The sequence below is a fragment of the Lepidochelys kempii genome, chromosome 2, assembly GCF_965140265.1.
Source record: "Lepidochelys kempii isolate rLepKem1 chromosome 2, rLepKem1.hap2, whole genome shotgun sequence".
Taxonomy (NCBI): domain Eukaryota; kingdom Metazoa; phylum Chordata; order Testudines; family Cheloniidae; genus Lepidochelys; species Lepidochelys kempii.
Window position 1 is genome coordinate 70,771,799 of NC_133257.1, and position 20,980 is coordinate 70,792,778.

The 20,980-nt window shown below is 40.7% G+C and overlaps 1 protein-coding gene across 9 annotated transcripts in view; it reads left to right on the forward strand.

The window, feature by feature from the left end:
* Positions 1-388: 388 nt before the first annotated feature.
* Positions 389-20,980, forward strand: part of RB1CC1 (RB1 inducible coiled-coil 1) — a 169,135-nt gene continuing 148,543 nt past the window's right edge. For 6 of the 9 annotated variants that reach the window (XR_012157218.1, XR_012157217.1, XM_073331179.1 and 3 more), the window contains exons 1-3: positions 389-659; positions 15,160-15,277; positions 20,241-20,370. Coding sequence is in view for 6 of the 9 variants with exons in the window: in XM_073331179.1 (XP_073187280.1) it covers positions 20,300-20,370 (71 nt within the window). In the remaining 3 variants the exon portion in view is untranslated. The remainder of the gene's footprint in view (positions 660-15,159; positions 15,278-20,240; positions 20,371-20,980) is intronic. The other 3 variants (XR_012157216.1, XM_073331183.1, XM_073331184.1) reach the window with 1 other exon arrangement.

The window sequence follows — 20,980 nt, forward strand, 5'->3', positions numbered from 1 at the left end:
ACCTGAGCACGCAAAATGGGGTAGGAGTGGCTAGGGCTTGGACCTCAGACACACACCCACTCTCGTCTCTCCCCCCCCCCCCCCCCCGGCGCCTCACTCACATACCCAGCGGCCCCCAGTGCGTGGGCCTCAGTCCCACACCCCACAGCCCCACAACCAGCCTCTTGCCACCGCCCCCGGACCTCGCTCACAAGCCCGGCTGCCCCCTCTGCGCGACGCTCCACTGCACGCGCATGCCGCTCTCCCCCCCGCCCCGCTCCTCCGAGCCCGGCCGCCTGCTCTTCAGCATCCTCCGGGACCCCTCCCCTCAGCCTTCTCCTTCCTTCCGGCTCCGCTCTGTCCGGCGCCCGCCTCCTCTCTATGGTTCCCCTCCCGCTCCCGGCTTTCCTTTACCCAGCGTGCACTGCGCCGGAAGAGAGTGACGACAATAACAAACAGCGGCAGCGGCTGCGCCAGGAGGACGGTGGGGGGGCTCGAGCGGTGCCCAGAGTCCCTCAACCGCCTCCCCCGGGTCTGGCGCTTTCCCAGGCCCCCTCAGGGAGCCCCCGACCGCGCTCTGCTGGGTGCGTCCGGAGCCCATGGGCCGGACCCAGCCGCAGTGAGGAGCCGCTGTTGCCGGTCACCGCAGGATGGTGCGCGGGGCCGCCTCGCCACTGTGGGTGAGTCTCGCCCGGGGGAAGCGGGACCCCGGAGCCCCCTCCTGACCGCTGAGGGGCGGGGGAGCCAGGCAGGAGCTAGTGGGGGGAGGCTGGCGAGGCCCTGCCCCCGGGGTGGCGGTTCCCCCTCCCCGCAGGCTCGTGGGGGTGAGTGGCTCACTGGGCTGCGTGGGCCTGTCCCCAGCAGCGCGCCCGGCTGACACCCGCTGGGCGCAGCAGAGAAGGGCGAGTGGGGGTGGAGGTGGGATCCCTCCCCTGCCTCGGGGGGTCACTGTGAAGATGGACGGGGGGCTGCCCTCAGAGTGACCCGAGGAGCAGCATCTCCTTGGGGAGGGCTGGGGCCGACCCGTACCTTGGCAGAGGCTGTTTGTAAACAGCGCGCGAGGGAGCGGGGCTGGCCGGGCGGGGCTGTCCTCTGTGTTCCCTTCCCACCGCTATCGGGAAGGGGATTCGCCCTGAAGTTACTACAGGGAATGACTCAGCCTGTCCACGCTTCTGTGCCCGCCTTTGACAACAGTCAAACCCTGTAAGAAGTGTTAGGTCTGCGAGCATGCTGTATCTTCAGTTTCTGGTGTTTCATAGAAACTGGAAAACACATGTTGTCTACTGCTCTTTTTCACATTGGATTCTCCTTGTCATTACTTCTTAAGAATAATACTTTCAAACTATTAACTACACAGTGTACACTCAAGTTGAATTTTCTTTTTACCTTGTTTAGGGTTCATCTGCTCTTTCTTGTGACTGTTAGTACAAATAATTGGGAACAGATTTTGCAGAGTAGAGTAATTTATTTTTTAGTTAGTGAGTAGTTGAGCACATTTAAAGTTAAAAAGGAATAATGTCAAATGTACTTTTTTACAGTTACAATTGTACAAATTAATCCTATTTTAAAATATGTTAGAGTGCTATATTTTGTAAAACACGTCTTTACATTAGACTCTCATAGCACCCTGCTATAACTTCAGTGCTAAAATGTAGTATATAGTCATTGCTTATTGCCAGTAAAGGCCCTAATCCCATGAACACTTATGTACACACTGAAGTTTACTAATGTAAGTAGTGTACTCTGTTAGTAAAATTAAGCACATGTTTAAATAATTGCATTATCAGGAGAGGCTGAACAGATTACTCTTTACACCAGCAATCTGCTCCTCTTTAATGTAATACAGTTGTTTGTATATTGGATTTTCATACTGATGTCTGACCTGACAACACCACCTCTCCCTGCACTGTGCAGTTATCACATCAAGTGCATTATAGATGTCACCTTTCATATTAGTTTAAGCATTTTGATTAAGTAAATTTTCCCTAACAATTGAGAACTTTGGAAACACTTTAATGGGAGACTTTAATGAAATATGCTGAGGTGTGAACTTCACTGAAGTGAATGTAGTTACACCACAGATAAATGATATGTTAAGACTTTAAAATCTGCTCCCAGTGGCAGGTTAGGATGTTTTCCTTGAGGCACGTGTGTGCCTAAATATGCTATTTACGCAGAATGTAAGCATTCGTTTAAAAAGCTTTACAATCCTTGCTGCTAACCTTCCAAATATGAATCAATTATAAATTGATTTAATAAAAAGAAAAGGAGTACTTGTGGCACCTTAGAGACTAAAATTTATTTGAGCATAAGCTTTCGTGAGCTACGGCTCACTTCATCGGATGAAGTACTCCTTTTCTTTTTGCAAATACAGACTAACACGGCTGCTACTCTGAAAACTGATTTAGTGTTACTTCCGTCAATCTGTAGACAAACTGTGCCAGTGCATTTCCTGCTTTTCATGTGGCTGCTTGGGAGAAGTAGAGCAGAACCCGGCCATGGAGTTCTTAACAGAGGAGGAGGAGGATCTATAGTAGGTAGCTGAGAAGAGGAGAGTAACAGACACTTCCCTACCACTAGACATACATGCACACAGAGCAGCCAGGAAACTTTAAGAGAAGGAAGGGGGGCAGTAAGGAGGCTGGAGAAGGGATAAAAATGCACTTCCTTTCATTAGCTAGAAGTGGGTGGGGGAGCATCACATTTATCTGACAGCTGTCAGCCAGAAGTGGATATGAAAAAAGAATAGCACCCTGGTACTGCCCTCTTTCCCACCAGCACATGTGTAGCAAATGGGCTGGGCTTCTCACCAGGTTATTACCCTTGCTGGTTCAGCCCGCCTGCATGTAGCAGGTAAACCCTGAAGATCAATTAAGAATATTTAATAAATATAGCTCCTTTCTCCCCATCTCACGGTGCATACTGTGTCTTTCTATGTACATCTTCTAGATCATAAGCTTTCTAGGGCAGGGACTGCTCTTGACAAACATTGTCTGCTCTTAAACAATAACAATGCATAGAAGAGTTAGAGCATAAATCTTTCCAGTTGTCAGTGCTGGTCTGGAGGGGCTGCCTCTTGAGATAAGACTGTTCTGCATGTCAATTCAGTGTTTAGCTTGTTTACTGCAATTGTCATTAAATGGGTAAATTGAGATGTGGACACTTAAAAGTTAAATGAGTGGGTAGTGTTTACTCATACATGTTTCCAAACAGCCATCATATACTCTTGGTTCCTACCAAATGGTGGTCAGACCTGTGATCTAGAAGTAAAACTGTTAATAAAATTCAGCTGTTCAAATGAATTTGAAAATGGGCAGGTTGAACTCAGTCTTCTTGAGAATGTGTACATTTTTGTTATACCATTTTGGTTTTCACCTTAGATGATGGGGTGAGGCATTTTTTCAATGTTATACATATTTAAAACTTTCTTTGGTACATGTTAAACACTTTTTCCACCAGTCTATGAATAAACTGGAATAGAAAACACTAGAAAACATATGGGATAGGAATGGAGATTCTTTCCAAAGTTGTTAGATAGTGTTCTTATTTGATTAACTGGATAACTGAGAAGTCTTCCATTATCTTGGAAAAATCAAAGTAAAAACATTTTCCCCCATTGTGAAGCTACTAAGTTTTTAGATAAAATATCAGATGCTTTGAGTACTTTGTGCAAGTCCCCGCTGTTGAAGGCATGTCATGTATTTTAGTGGTAATTACATATGCTCAAAAAAGAACATCCGCTAATTACAGGAAGGAAATGAGACATTTAGAAGGAGGACAATGCATAGTTTTTCATCCAGTCACCATACTTGGCATAAATGGAAGGTAGCTACATTTATACTTAGTTTTCTAAGTGCTATCTGTAGATTTCAAAACATTTTACTATCCTAGTATCAGGGATGTTGAAGGAAGTTGTGCCAAAGGGGAGTTAAGTGACTTGTCCAAGAGAACATAAGAAGCCAGTGGTAAAGCCAGGATTAGGAATGCTGTATCTACTACATTTTGAAGTACATTACACATGTAGATAAGTGCAGTATCACACCATGAGCATATTATGCTAGTCTGACTCTGATCTGCACTGACTACCTGTTGAATTCTGTGTGGAATATGGATCAATACCAGCAACTTTATAAAGTCTTAAATGCCTGAGATCTACTTAGTGAACTGGGCCTCTTTGGTATTTAAAGGGGAAAAAAAAATGGTTTGTCCTTGGAAAACATTTTCTGAAGACTTATTGGCTATATTAGAAGTTTAGTGTTGTACCTGGCCACACAGTGGAATAAACAAGATTGTACATGCTTGGAAGATTTCACATTTGGGGAAAAAGCACACAGGTTTAAAACTGTTTAACTTTTATTTGTAATTGCTGGAGGTTATTGTTAAATATGTATGGAGAAGGAATAAATTCATATAATGTGAATTGTTACTACTTTTCCTTGTAATGGGAGAAACCAGTGGAGAGATGAAATATGGACAATGTTTACCTCATTAGAAATACTCATATTTGTAATTAAGTGTGCAGGAGATCAGAATAGATGATCATGATGGTCCCTTCTGACCTTAAAGTCTATGAGAGTGGGAATTTTTGTGGAAGTATTGAGGACTTCTCTGTTGGGTGAATAGTGATATTATCAGGATGTTTCTCCAGGACAAGCTGCAAGGTGGATGGTGATCTTTTGCACGAACTCTTGGCCACTGTAAGGAGTGGTGGAAGGAATATAAGGAATAATGGTGCCATCAACTGGAGATTGGATTCTGTTTCCAGAACTTGGGTTTGTTCATGTGTGTCAAGGGGAGATGAGGCAAGATGAGAACTTAAGGCGTATGGTAGAATTGAAAATTGTATTCCCGCTTCCTTTGGTTTTTGTTCGTAAATTTAAATCTGTAAAGGAAGGTGTCCGTGGAGGAGAATCCTGGCCTTTGTTTCTTGTTATTCAGTGCGTGGTTAGTAGTCAGTAAGATAAGTTATTTGATAAGGGATGAGGCCTACACAGATGCATATACTGTGAGAATGTTGCAGGACTTGTTTCAGTGCATTTGGTGCCTGCTAGGTGAGAATATGGTATACCCAAGATAATTGGATCCAATTCTAGGTGTGTCCATCTTGTATATAAGAGTTCTGAGATGGAGTTAAAATGAGATTGGTTTTAGTGTATCTGTTTCCTCATGATATAGTGGAGTCTCCATGAAGTGCTGGTGCAATGATAGTACTCACTGACATTTACGTCAGCATAGGTTACTCTCTCTAATTTGAGGTTGAGCACAGCTTTTTATCAGGGCAGGTCCTACTTTCATGATCTGCCCTCTAAGTCTAATGTGACCTAAGCATATCTAGAGGACTCTGAGGGACAATACTGTCCCCCTGACAAACCATGTAGTCAGTGGTTTGGAATACTGTACTCAACCATTGATGAAGTGGTTCCTAGGTACCATCCTCCCTGGGTTCAGCTTCACAGGTCATCCGCATTTACAGCGAGTCTGCTTTTGACAAATGAAGCAGATGGGAAGATGGCTAGATCACTAGTGCAGAAGTCTTGAGCTGAAACTGATTGTGAGAGGGCGGGTTTCTTTTGTTGTAAGTCTTAATAGCTTGGGTATGGGAGAGGCAAAAAGAAAGCATAAAGGCCTTGATCTGAGGTAGGGTTTTTTGAGGGGTCGGGGTGGTAGGCAGTTTGTAAACTGAGGCTCAATCCAGATAGAACTTAAGTGATGCTGGGTTGATTGGGAGAGCAACTAGGAAATAACACAAGTATTGACTCTTTCCCCTTTGAATGAAGGTGTATGTTTGCCTTTTGTTCAAGTTTGCAGTGTAGGATTCTGGTAGGATTTCCTGGTCCTATTAGATGATCAGTGGAATCCCATTAAATTCTTTTTTATATTTATTTTAATCACAGGAGACATGGGGGTGGGGTCCTGCCACGCAGGGGCAGGGGGAAGGGTAGGAAACCCTGGGGGTGGTTGGCAAAGCAAGTACACCACAGCAGCAGCTCCAGTCCTGTGGGGCTAGGACTAACACCCTGCTCCAGGCATTGCAACCTGGCACATGGTGTCGCAGTGCCACTCACTCAAATTTGGCCTGTCCACTCCTCCCATCATGACAGAGGGGCAGACAGGCCAAATTTGACTGAGCAGCACTGCAACACTGTACACCAGACCACAACATCTGGAGTGGGGACAGGAGTTGCCACTGTGGTATAAGTTTTTTATCTTGTTTCTATATTATGCTGTTCACGCTTTTCCTTAATGTGGAGCTCTAATGATTAGATTATCTGTCTTCCTTTTATTTATGTCCATTCTTTTGGGTGCAGTTATTGCAGCTGCCATCCACACCTTTGTCAACTGAGGGTTAGGTTACTACAGTGAATTCTATAGAAGACTTTATCTGAAATATATTGGGAAACTTAAATTGCTGCAAAATGCAGTAGCCTGATTGTTAGTGGCGTATCCTGCCATTGGCATGGGTTGTGGCTTTGTGATCTTCACGGACTCTGGATTCTGTGTAGAATGCAGGGTTTCTGGTATTTACCTATAAAGCCCTCAATGGTCTTAGACCTACTTGCATACAGGGAGAGGTAGTCTTAGGTCATAGTTCTACAGTTGTGTTAAGTAGAGATGCAGGAGCTGGTTTTTTAAAAAAAACAAAAAACAAAACAAGGTGAGGGAAGGAAGGAGTTTGTTTGGAGAGAATTTTCTTTGACTTTGGAACTGGTTTTTTACTCTTCTGAGAAGTGACAGGGTTGGGGTACCCTGTCCAGTGCAGGGTAAGTTTACTCCGTGAATAAGTCCATAGGACTGTTCTTGGCCTCAGGGCTCTAAGGCCTAGTGGCCAGAGTCAGAGTTGCCCCAGCACTTAAGGCTGTAAGGCCTAGAGGACAGTGGGCCATCACCTAGGAGGATGTGGGCCTTCCCGTCTCCATTGGGTCTCAGCCCAGGGCCCTAGCAGTGGCTGAGCGTTCCACCACCGAGCTAGCAGGACTCTGACCTAAACACACCGGCTTGCCACAGGACTATAACTAGTCCCCCCCAGGCCACTTCTTACCATGTCTTTGGGAGTCCTCGTTGAGGCATCATCAGGGTCTCCAGGCTTCTAGTGGGTGCCACTGGTCCCTCTCGGGTGTCCACATGCACTTGGGCATCTGTCTGGGTTTTGGCACCTCTGGCTTCTGCAATTGGGTTCCAGCTGTTCCTGTGCTGGAGCCAGCAGGGAACATCCTTCCTCCTCAGCAGTCAGCCCAGACTGAGCTGGGCTGCTCTCTTTTATAGAAGTGCTTCACCTTGAGCATGCCCGGTAGACTTATGGGGATGTGACTTAACCTTTCCCTGTCCAGTGCCAGGTGAGTTCACCCCATCACATGAAAATAATGCAAATGTGGTGATTTTTAGGGTTCTGCAAAGCGATATCTCTTCCTTAGTTTACAGAAGGATGCAGGGACAAGTTATGACAGGGGCTGATGATGGACAAAGAATATTGTTTCAGTCTTTAAACTGCTTCTGCCCTTTTTTTTTTTTTCTTTTTCTTTCTGATGTGGTTCGATGAAACTGCTGCTGTTATAAGGAGGGAATTTTTGTCATTGTGTTTTTAAAGGATCTAAAGGGTGCTTAGTATGAAGCAATAGGTACCATCCTTTATTTTATATAAATTGAAATAAATACATCAAATCAAACTGAAGAAATATGTTTTAAGTAGCAATCAGCAAAGTTTAAAGAAACAAATGAAATGAACATTTGATTTCCCAGTCCTTGACTAAAGTATATCAAAGTAAAAGCTTTTATAGTACAGCTAAAATACAAACTTAGCTCAGAATTGACAATAATATATTCCGATAGCTTATCTCCACAAGGATTTGAGGCAGCTATTCTAGAGTTCAGCATATGAAATTGTCCCTCAGTTCTGTTTGAATTGTTAGTTTTATGAAAGTAATGGTACAACACTTTATATGCTTACATAATTTGTTTGTTCATGTTATCCAGCACTTGTGTAAGGTTTCATTTTGTTTTTCATAGATTATGTATGCACCCTATAGGAGTTGTCATCCACATGGGATGACTTTTCTTGGTATTGATTGTGAAGCATGTGTCACCTGTCTGCCAGTGGCCCTAAATATTAGGAGGTGGTTCAAGATGAAGTTTCTCCATATTATCCTTTGTGAACATAGTGTTACTACTTTCTCAACTCTTGATATATCTGTTAAATTAGCTGGATGCAGACTTGTTGATTTTAGTGTAATTTATTGACTACCAGAAAAGTAACTCCTTTGTATACTTTTGGTAAGCTTCAATCTCTTGTGTGAGGCAGAGGCGGGGAGGAGGGGACGGGAAATGTGGCATACTAATATTAGTATCTTCTTCACTTTTCTCCCACAAAGAACCTGATCTTTAAGCAACCTTTTAACTTCCTTCCTGTCTTCTTGGAAGCGACACAGGTCTTGCAGAAATGATATGACCATGTAAAACTGAGTACAATTTTTTTGTCATCTTTGTCAATTCACTGTACAGCCAAAACACTTCTGCTCAACTGTGAAACTGTGTGGTTCCTGCCACTGTCTGTGTTCTATTATAGTGTGCAGTCCAATGATATATACTGATCGTGCCATGGATAAATACTTGAGGTGTGGAACACTATACATATACCATCTTAAATTGCCATCCCTATTTATTTTGGAGAAAGAAAAATGTTTAAACAGTTCTCCTTTTCTGTCATGGCAACTATTCATCTTGATGTTGTTAGTGTACATTTTAAAAATAGATTTTCAGTTAATTAAACCTTGTTTAGGTCTTTAAACACCTTATATTTGTATATTTCTTTTGTATTGCTAGCTAACATCAGTCCTGAGATACTGTGGAAATGAGTGGTGGGTACCTACATAAAAACATTGATACAATAGAATGAAATGCCTCACTTTTAGGTGGAGGACATTAAGGCCAGGTTTACACTACTGGGTTTCTCCCATTGATGTCAGTCCTCCATTAGACCGACCTAATGACTCCACCTCCACAAGAGGTGTAGCGCATGGGTCAATGTAGTTAGGGCGACGCAGTGTCTGTGTAAACACTGCATTATTTACATAGCCTGTCAGCACTGCACAGAGCTCACAGCTGTAAGCCCCACTGCTGGGTGCTGACAGCTTGGGCTGTCAGCCACCCACTTAAATCCTTACAAGCTTTACTGGTGAGAACACACACCACCGGCGGAAGAAGGGTAGTGTGAACATGAAAAACTACAGTAATTATTGCAGTGGCTGTCGGTCATCCTAACATGGGTGTAGACAAAGCCTAAAAGGCATAATTCCTTGTTATGCTTAATGCTTTACAAAAAAGACAGTTGTAAGTGAACATGAGCTTCTTTATTTTCATATTATTCAAAAAAAAATTGGCACATTTAATGACTTGGAGTACAGATTGCTATTGTGTACAGAAGTCACAATTTCAGTTTTGTTTTACTTAATCTGTATGTCTCCTTAATTTTGTTGTGTTCATTTTTATAATGTCACAATCTAATTTTCAAACTTCTCTTACATTTGTTATGCTTAATTGCCAGTCTAATCACTGTTCTGCTCATAAACTCAGATTTGTTTGGTTATTGTAATAGATAGTTGGATTGGGTACTTCAGATGTGATACATTCTGATTGAAGGGGATTTGTTAATTTAGGGAAATAAATGGCAATTTTGGTCAAAACAGGGACACTGTCAGCTAAAAAATCTCATTCCAGTCTGAATTTTTTTACCTACTGATGTTCAGTTAACACCAAGGTATACTCTTAAATGGAAGCTATCAGGTTTTTTTGTCATATTTATTTTTTACTGAATTTGTACTGTCATAGACCAGGACTCCATTATGCTAAGTGCTTTACAAACACAGAACAAAAATGGTTTACTTTCTGCATTTGACATCACTTTTTATTATCACTTTCGCTGTTTCCCTTGTATAGTTAGTTGCTTTTGATTTTGTGGGTCTTTCACACAGCAACTGTGGAGGAAAATAACATTTTCTAAAAAGGGACAATATGACTATAAAACCAAACCAAAACTCTCCTTGTGAAGAATCAGGGAGAAGTGTAGTATCTGCAGCTGAAATTGACTAGATATTGTTGGCAGTGTCCCTGTAATGGATGTCAGTAGCTCCTTAGCTATTTTTAAGCTACGTGAAACTAGATGTACCTTAAAATAAAAATGAAAAAACAACAATAATAATAAAAAAAACATTTGCAAAGTTGTGTATGTTTTGAGGTCCAGTGAGATTCAAGAATACTAAATTCCTTGCATGAATTTTTAGGTGTCTCCATAGATTGCTGCTATCATGCAAGCCAATATGTGTGATAAACTTGAGGTATATGGTATGGAATAATGTACTTCTGTAAAGAGCTATGGGTGATGCTTAGCTTGATGTGTATACTAAGGGTTCATGAGTCTCCATGGGATTCATACATACTGATAGTATTTTTAAATCTTGTTCCTTTACTTTCTCTGCCATCTGCAGTGCTTCCATTCTTGGGTAATCAAGTGAAATTTATTAAATATCATTCTTTGAAGTTTTCTGAGGTCTGGGACTTATTATTGCTTAATTTATGTATTTTGTTACAAAAGCTCTTCTATTGACATCTCAATCTGCGACAGTTCCTCAGATTTGTCACCTAAAAAGAATAGCTCACATATGGGAATCTCCCTCACATCTTCTGCAATGAAGACCAAGGCCAAGAATTCACTTAACTTCTCCACAATGGCAGTATCTTCCTTAAGTGCTCCTTTATCACCGTGGTCGTCCACCGGCCCCTCTGATCAGTTGGCAGGCTTCCTGCTTCTAATATACTTAAACTTTTTTTGTTGTTAATTTTTGAGGTTTTGGCTTGTTGCTCTTCACATTCTTTTTTGGCTTGCCTAATTATATTTTTACACTTGATTTGCCAGCGTTTATGCTCCTATCTATGTTCCTCAGTAGGATTTGACTTTCAAATTTTAAAGATGTCTTTTTGCTTCTAACCACTCTTTTTTTTACTTTGTTTAGCCGTGGTGGCACTTTTTTGGTCCTCTTACTGTGTTTTTCATTTTGGGTATACATTTAATTTGAACCTCTATTATGGTGTTTTTTAAAAGTTTCCATGCAGTTTGCAGGCATTTCACTGTTGTGACTTTTTCACTTAATTTCCGTTTAACTAGCTTCTCATTTTTTGTGTAGTTCCCCTTTCTGAAGTTCATTGCTACTGTGTTGGGCTTCTTTGGTGTCATCCTGTCCTCTCTCCACAAGGCTATTCAATTAAATTATAGTACAGTTACTATTACCAACCAGTTCAGCTATATTCCACTTCTTGCACCAGATTCTGTGCTCCTTTAAAACTTGGCAGCAAACATGTACTGCTTAATATTTTATTAAATTAATTAAAATGATTGTAATTGTCATAATTTAATATTTTAAAATAGGTTTATTTTAAAAACCCTGTATTTGATTTAAATTTTTTAAAAAAATCTGTTTTTAATAAATTTTTATCCACCCTGAAATGCATAGGTACAAAAGCAGAGTTAAAGTTGCTATGGCAACATCTAACTTTAAATTTAATAAATTTAAATTAAAATCTCAGCCTTAAAGGAGCCATGACAACTTGAGTTTTAGCTTAAATATATTTTTAAAAAGCTCCGAAAAAGCCTAGAACTAATCAAAATCCAGTTTAAATAGTTGTATTTAAACAGGCTTACTCCCTACAGAATTTGAAATTCAAATTTTGGTGTATTAAGGGCCTCTAGCTCAAAGGTGGGCAAACTACGGTCCGCGGGACCCTCCAGTCCGGCCCCATAACTCCTGGCCCTGGAGGCTTGTCTCCGGTCCCTCCCTTGCTGTTCCCCCTCCCCTGCAGCCTCAGCGTGCCGCACCGCCGGCGCAACCCTCTGGGCGGCCAGGCAGCGCAGTTGCAGAGCCGTGACCTGACCTGGTGCTCTGGGCGGTGCGGCTGTAGCGCCACCAGCCACCGGTGCTCCAGGCAGTGTGGTTGTGGGGGTGGGTTTGGATAGAGGTCAGGGGAGTTCAGGGTGTGGTCAGAGATTGGGGGTGTGGATTGGGGTCAGGGCAGTCAGAAGGTGGGGAACAGGGGGGTTGGATGGGGCAGGTGTCCGGGGTGGGCAGTCAGAAATAAGGGGGGGGTTGGATGGGGCGGCAGGAAGCAGTTGGGTGGGGTGTCTGGGGGATGGTCAGGGGACAGGGAGCAAGGGGTGGTAGATGGGGCAGGAGTCCCGGGGGAGCCGTCAGGGGGCGAGAAGCAGGGGGCTCGGATAGGAAGCGGGGGCTGGGCCACGCCTGGCTGTTTGGGGAGACACAGCCTCCCCTAACCAGCCCTCCATACAATTTTGGAAACCCGATGTGGCCCTCTGGCCAAAAAGTTTGCCCGCCCCTGCTCTAGCTTAGATAACAGAGTAAAGAAAACATAAAGTGACACAGTGCATTTCTGAATTTTCACTTTAAATAAACTAAGGTTTTAGCAACATAAAATTCTTAACTTACATTTAATTTTTATGTTTATAATGTCCTGTAAACTGATTATACTCATTGTTCTTTACCATTAGTACATTGGCAGAGGAAAGGGAAGGAAGGATGGATCTAAGTATAAGCATGTTTTGTTTGTTTTTTGTCATGCTTGGGTCTGCCCATTCACCTTTCCTGTCTGCAAAGGACCCTTATGGAATCAACAGGGGATCAGAAACACTATTTTGTTTTTAAAAAGGAAATTTGTACATGGTTTTTTAAACATGCTATAAGAAACTTGAATTATTTGAAATTTATCAACTAAAAAATAAAATCAAATTGGCAGTGCGCCTTTAAAGCTGAACTGTGGAACTTGTATTTGTTTCTCTCTCCATTATCCAGAAGTGCAGTAATCCAGTTTCGACTCATGAGCATGGAAATGATTTGTAGTCTGAAAGGATTGTTCAAGCAAAATCAAACAATGGAACATGGAGATTCTGCACATATAGCACAAATGGACCAAAAAGTTACTTTGGTACCATTTACATGTTGCATCGAGCCTGGAATGTTATGAAAGCCATAGTGTTATAGCGTTGTTACAGAAGAGTTGGTATTGTATGCCTTTAAGGAGGCTTTTACATTGGCCAGTTTTTATGGATGTAACAGAGGGTTTTGTTGGTTGGGTGCAGTGCTTAATTTTTGCCAGGACTGAGGCCTGGAGGCACCTCTAGGCTTGGCAGTTCATATCCCTGGCACCTCTGGGCTTGGTGCATCAGTTATGAATGTAAAAAGATTGCTTGAGCCCCATCACCTCTTTCATTACAAATTAAGCACTTGTTGGGTGGGTGGCTTTTGTTTTGTTTTCAATAAGCAGTGTTGAGCTAAGTGAATTAACTTTCTAAATGTGCTAAATGAAATTAATAAGCTTTAAAGTACTCTGTGACAAAACAATTAACTGCACCTCATGAATCATCTCTAAAATTAACTCAGATTTTCAGAGTTGCCACTAACCTGAAAAAAAACCCTGCATCTTGTAATATTTTGAGAAGCTAAACCGATTTAATAATTGGACTTTGACTGCAAATTCACCACACAAAATAGTGAAAACGTTTTTCAGGAGATCTAAATACAACATGGTTAATTTGTGTTTGATTTTTTTTTCTGTTAGATGCTGTATTCTTTTACTTGTATTGATTTGGGTAGCTTTTTCATTTTTTTTTTAATCTTTGCATTTTTCTTGTATTCATGTTTTTCTATCATCTGTCTGCTGTAGCAAGTGTTATGTTTAAATAATAGCTTAGCCATTAAGCTGAATGGCATGATTTATAATTATTGTATTTTGTCTGGTAATACAGATTCCTATCTTGTGTCTTAAAGATCTCATTTATAGAACTCCCCTGATCACAAGTTAGGTCGTGACTGTGCTGTGCCTTCAGTATCTGGACCTAGCCCCTGTTCTGTTTTTGTCTTTCCACTTCGTGTTTGTCCCTTCCATTTCTATCTCTCCCTTCTCTCTCTGTCACACCTGTGATATCTCTTCTTCTCATAGGAATGCCACTGAAAAGGAAAAAGTTAAGCAATTAGCACTAATAGGAAAAGTTGAATTAGATTTTTAAAAATGCTGTTTTTAGTCAAAGAATAAATGGACACAGATCTGACATCAGGAATCATAACATTCAAAAACCCGGTAGGAGAACACTTCAACCTCTCTGGCCACTCAGTAAAAGACTTAAGGGTGGCAATTCTGCAACAGAAAAGCTTCAAAAACAGACTCCAAGGAGAAACTGCTGAGCTTGAATTAATATGCAAACTAGATACCCTTAATTTGGGTTTGAATAGAGACTGGGAGTGGCTGGGTCATTTCACATACTGAATCTATTTTCCCGTGTTAAGTATCCTCACACCTTCTTGTCAACTGTCTAAATGGGCCATCTTGATTATCACTACAAAAGTTTATTTTTCTCCTGCTGATAATAGCTCATCTTAATTAATTAGCCTCTTGCAGTTTGTATGCCAACTTCCACCTTCTGTGTGTGTGTGTGTGTGTATCTTCTTACTATATGTTCCATTCTATGCAGCCGATGAAGTGAGCTGTAGCCCACGAAAGCTTATCCTTTCATACATTTGTTAGTCTCTAAGGTCCACAAGTACTCCTGTTCTTTTTATTTTTAGTCTGTGTAGTGATTTGATTTTTATGTTTATTTATTTTTTTTAACCTGAGTTCCCATTTAAGTATTTTAGGACAATCTAGTGAAGCAGTAGTATTGGAAGTGTGTGAAGAAACACTTACAGATTATATTTAAAATTTAACTACTGGTTCTCAGTTTCTTAAGGAAATGGGAAAATATTCTAATTTGTGGAAGAATCCCCTGGATATTGAGTTCTCTGCTCCTTCTGTATCTAAACTTATAATTTGGTGGTGTTTTTTGTCTCAAGTTTAATTGAGTAGGTCTAGCATATGTAACTAAATTTTTGTTTTTACAGCAATTGACTAATCTTAAATTAATCTAACTCTTTTTGTAGTTACTGAAAAAGTTTGTTGAAAGTGTAATACTTAAAACAAATATTAAGCAAAATGTCACAAAATTAGAGTAATTAAATGTTTGTAACATAGATACATCAATTTGCTCCTCTGAGGTGCAGCACTGGCAATAAAAACTTCTTCATTGTTCAGTTTTAACCAAGCATTCTATGGATATTCCTAATTACATTCTGTATCTTTTGTTTGCAGGTATTTTACTCTCATTTTGAACACTCATTCCATTCTGTTGCCAAAATCAACTGAAGCAAATGTGCACCTTATCCTGCTGTGTTTTAAAGAAGGTGGTATCTCTGTATAGCTCCTGAAGGTAATCCTTTTTTCCCTTGAAGTTGTAACTTTTTTTTTAAGTTAAGTCTACTACATGGTGATGTGTGACAGTTATCCTATAGATTGGCTTATGTTTGGTTTGATCTTGTCAATGATTTTGGTTTTTTGTAAATGTAAAAAATGGCAATACTAGCTTCATCATTAAGGATTATGAAAGAATTCTGAGGATTAAGTAACCCCTGTGTACAGGGGCAGCACAAAGCTTTTGGCCCACTTACCAAGTGAGTGCCACTTAAATCTGCAAAGTAGGACTTTTTTTTCCACAAGCGTTGAAGAAGCCTTGTTCCAGCCCTCTGCATAGGGATGAATTTCATCCTGAGAGAATAGATGATGATTAGCACCATTAGCTTTTTCCATACCGAAACACCAGAGGATAACAAATCATACTTAATTCCTGCTGAGCTTTGTTTGACTGTTTTGTCTAGCAAGTTTGTGTGATTTATAGAAACAGTTTTATATTCTTCATCACTGAGATTCAGGTATGGTTATGGTGAAAACAACTTATTGTGATAACTTGTTTATGGACACTGATTTATAATTAAGATGCATCCGATGAAGTGAGCTGTAGCTCATGAAAGCTTATGCTCAGATAAATTGGTTAGTCTCTAAGGTGCCACAAGTACTCCTTTTCTTTTTGTGAATACAGACTAACATGGCTGCTACTAAACCTATAATTAAGTTGTATTTTTAAGATTTGGAATTATAGCAATGATTGCTAGTCCATTTTTCAGAATCCACCAGATCATTCCACAGTCTAACATTTTTTTTGAGACTGTACTCCTCTCTCACCAGTGTAAATTAGCACTAAATTCAATGTTTTACCTGGGATTAAATAGGTGGAAGTAAGAGGAGAATTGGGTGCACTGTATATAACACTGTTGTGTTGCTTTCTACCTAAAAACAATGTTTTAGTCTCTGAACCCCAGAGGTAAAAATAGAGGTGTTGACTAGTTTGTGTATTTCCTATAATGTATGTTTGAAAAGGTGGGGAGAGAGCACAGCTCCAGAATTTAGAAGGCAAGATTTTTCTGAACTTTTCCGGAGCTAGTCTTTTGAGTTGGTAGCTATTTTATTTGCCCATTTGTCTCCCCCACCCTCCATTTCAATTTCTATTTAGTCTGGTGCCTTTCCCACACTTCCATTTTTGTTTGACTCCTTCTGCCGCTTGTATTTTGTTGTTAGTGTCTGTATACAAAGGAAAGTGCATTTTGCTTTGGAATAACCTGAAGTTTGAATTTAAATCAATAGTTATACTGCCATATCCCTCTGTTTGGACACACTTATTCTAATATAATAGTGGCTTTTTTAGGTTTAGCTTAAGTCACTTGGAAAAGAATTTAAGCTAAACTGAAAAAAGCCATTACTATGCTGCAATAAGTATGTCCAAATGGGGTTATATATTCTTATAACGAGTAAAATTCTTCCAAGTAGACAAGACCTAACTTTCCAGAATTCCTCCAGCAGCAGAAGAGCTTTTTTCAGTGTGTTTGAAATACATTTTGAAATTTCTCCTACAGCTGTTTACTGGCTCAGAATTGCTACTAATTTGGAAGAGGTTGCTCACAAGCTTTCAGTTTTGTCAAATTCTGCTTCTCCAGGGCCAGACACAAACATGCAACTGAAGACAGGAGAAGAAAGAGGGAAAGAGTGCTCATTTTTGTTCAGATAGTGGGGTAGTAGTAATTGTTTTCGGCTCTGACAAAATTTGTGTCTCCTTTCTCAAGCAGGGAGGATCTCTGGTTTCTCTGAGTGTATCTGTGGTAGCAAAATTCATACCCTTAATTCCTCACTAGTGCAAGATTGGATAACGTGGTAGTAAAAATGATTGAGCCTTTTGTATACTAATGCTTCCATCTGCCTTGGTGGAAACTTATGGGCTTGAATTTTGGCAGTGTATCTGGACAAGAGTGAGGTCAGAAAGATGGCATCAGAACACGAGGACCCCTTCTCAGATGGCAGACTTCACCTCTTTCCTACTGTCAGATATAGTAGGTACAGCATCTGGCAAGCAGACTAGTGCAGGGATCTGGGGCTATTAACCTATGTTGTCAGACTTGAAAAATGCCATGTGCCATAGTCCAGTAGAATGGTAACACCCATTAGAACCTAATTCAGAATGGAGGCGGGGTGGGGGGGAAGAAAAGGAATAGATATCGAACTCACCAAATTAAATAACCACGCTTCCTCTTCAGAATATCCTTAGGTTTTTATAATTGTTGAGTCTTTGGAAAGACCCAGGATTCAATAGCAGTCATTTCTAGTAGTTGTCTTTAACTCAAACACTCTTAGTCTGTAAACAGAACAACCTTGAGACAGTTTAGGAAGATAACAAATCCAGCTTTCAAAAACAAAAGTTCCCAGCGTGTATTTGGTTCTTGTTAGTATTGCTTTGCTTGTGTGTTTAAGCCTTTTTTCAGCATTGAAGGGGAAGGATTTAATTGTCCATAGGCTTTAAACACATGAATCTCTTTCCTGTAGGTAGGTCAGATCAGGTTGGTCACATTGTGCCAACTAAATGCACTATTTTCCTCATAAAGAACAGGAGATACCTTTTGCTTTGCATGAGGTAGACACTGAAGGATGCGAGAAACTACTTATTAGAACAAAACAAACCTCCATAAACTGCTGCTTTTCTGATGTATAGGGCCAGTACACGAGATGCTGTGTTGGATTATGTGCCTGACTTAGTTTAACTGCTGTAAAAGGAGAGTGGTGTGATTGCAGTGTGGATATGCACACCCACTGATTTAGTACTCGGAGGTGATGCTGTGGATCGAAATGTTTCCCTTCAGCTGAGTGTTCCTCAGTCTGAAAAGTTGAGAGGAGACGTGTTCCCTCCTTGTACAAGGCAGAGAAAAAGAAACAGCATGGAAGTTCAAATGGTGTTCTGTATCCATGTGGCAAATGGTGTTCTGTATCCCTTGTGTTCTGTATCCATGTTGCAAGTGTGGTCTTCTGGCGTCACATAAAGTGGTGTGCAGCTGCTCAAAAGCAAATTCTTATTTTTTTTGTATTACTGTAGTGCCTAAAAGCCCTAGTTGTGGACCGGGATCCCATTGTGCTGGTGGTTGTACAGACACAGAACAAAAAGATAGTCCCTGCCCCAAAGAGCTTGCCTTCTCTTAGATAGTAGGTTGCTGCTTCTCCAACTCTAAGCATCTAATTTTTCAATAGCTGTGTTTGGTCAGGGAAGCATGGGTTGAGTCTTTGGAAAAACCCAGGATTCAATTGCAGTGGACATATTCCCACTCTAATACTTCTGGGGAAATTGTGTGTGCGTATTTCATGAGCTATGCATATTTTAAATTTTTTGTGCAGAAAAAAGCTTTTGCCGGAAAGTTGCTGTCGTTCTACCTTTTGCGGGAGTGCAGAGACACATGGGGACAGGGGCAGAGGTGCCTGACTGAATGGGAGAGGCTAAGGGTCAGCCAGGGTCTGCATGGGGGAAGCTGCCTAACAATCCCTCCCTGCCCCCCCAAAAAATCCTGTTCCATACTTTTCCCACCCATATCCAACAACCCTCCAAGTTCACATCCAGACTCCTTCCCAGCAATTACTTCCCTCTCCTTCAGGTCCTCCATTATCCCTGACTCTCCCAAGCCTTTGCACTGCTTCTGAGGGGTGCAGGAAATATGATTCTGTATTGTAGTTTGATTGAATTATCTCACAGTTCAGTATTAATATGCCTAGTAAGGAATCTATTTGTCAAAAAACATTTCCTGAATCTTTTTTGTTGTCTGTATTGTTATGGGCATACTTGCTGACAGGTATTTTGAAATAAATGACCAAAAATAATTGAAACTGGTGACAAATAAACTATTCAGAATTTTGCAGACTTTTAAAATATTGTGCACATAATTTTTAATTTTCTGTTGCAGAATTTGTAATATTCTGGCACAGAATTCCCACCAGGAGTAACTCTAAGTAGCATTTAGCCTTCTAGTGGGTAGAGGAGTGAGAAGGGGGACCAGTATAGATGCAAAGGTAAAACGAAAGAAAAACAAGAACAGACAATAGACCAGGAGGGAGAGGGGTCATAATAAAGGACAAAAGGTGCCAATTATAGGTATGTCCACACAGCAAAAATTCTGCCTGGGTTAACCTACCCTTGTATTGGATTGAATCTTGCTAGTACGTAGTAGGCTAATGAGCCAAGTACGTACTCAGAGTGTGTGCCAGGCTTGTATTACTCACTCATACTTCCTTACTGTTGTTACTGCTGTTATATTTTGACTCAAGCTAGCTCAGGTAGGCAAGCCTGTGCACAGCTTTTGCTGTGTAGACATACCCTATATCAGGTCACACTGCTGGGGTACTGGGGAGGGAACTTGGGGACACCAGTCAGCCAATCCACTGTAAGATGAACACCAACAAAAATAAGAGTGGTAACTACTGCCGTGACCTTTCTGTCCATATATTTAAAATGGATTTTAAATCAAACAAATTCTGACTGACAAAAACTGGGGACAAAGATAAAGCCCTTCAAAAGGTTGGTAGCTAGTCCAAGTTTGTTGTTAAGGATTTTGTGTGGTGAAAGAGGACATGATTAAAACACATAGTAGATGATAAACTGCAAATATACATACTAGAGATGTAAGCAAATATTGGTTTGTGTGATGTGCTTTTATGTTCATTATACAATAATTGTATAGTTTTATTTCATACTACTGAAACAAATAGCCACAAAATAGTCCGGAATAATAAATGACAATACCTGACAATGCCTCACCATCTGCTGGAGATGATTTGGAAGCAATTACATCAGTTCTGCCACAATGCAGGTGTACTGACTGGAATAACCCATCATGGGCCCTTTCAGTATGTTCTCAATTGAAAGATTTAAGATCTAATAAGCTGCTTTTGTGGTTTAGCTACCTTCCTAGCTTTTTCTTTAAAAAGTGAGTTAACTGTAAGTGATATGCTGTGCTTCGGTTTCTTTGCAGTTTCTAAATGATACTACCAAAGTGGAAGGTATAAACTTCAGGAACACAAAGAAATCATCATGAAGTTATATGTATTTGTGGTCAACACTGGAACTACCCTCACCTTTGACACAGAACTTGCGGTACAAAAGTAAGAAAATGAGTGAACTGCTGTGTGTGTGTGTGTGTGTGTGTGTACGCACACTAGACAGAATACTGAAATTATCCACCATCTGTGTAAGCAGCAACATTAGTCTCTGCAACTAGTACTCATTTTAATTATCAACTACCAGCAAAATCTACCTGTTTCTATGAATGTGGAGCCATACAATTTTTAATATTCATATGCAGCTGTAGCCAAAATGTACTATCTCGCATAGTCAGTAACTGATATACAGTGCATTACTTTTATACATAAAATGTCATTCTTTTAATCTGAAGCAGCCAGGAATTTACTAGTATTTAAAATGATAAAACAAAACTAAAATAAAATTTCTAATTTGCTCTGAAGTATTTTCTTAATCATTGAGGAAATATGCCCAGAAAGGGAAACTGGAAGAAAGATGCCTGATGTGGTGTTTGTGGGCATAGTGTAGCATCAGGAAGAAAAAATAAAAGGCTGCTGGAATGGTGCACATAACAGGCAACAGTGCCTTGCTGACATAAGCTTTGTGTCTGGCTACATTTGGAATATTGTCTTCAGTATGGATTGTCTAATGTAGTGTTACATTAGACAATCCATACTGAAGACAATATTCTTG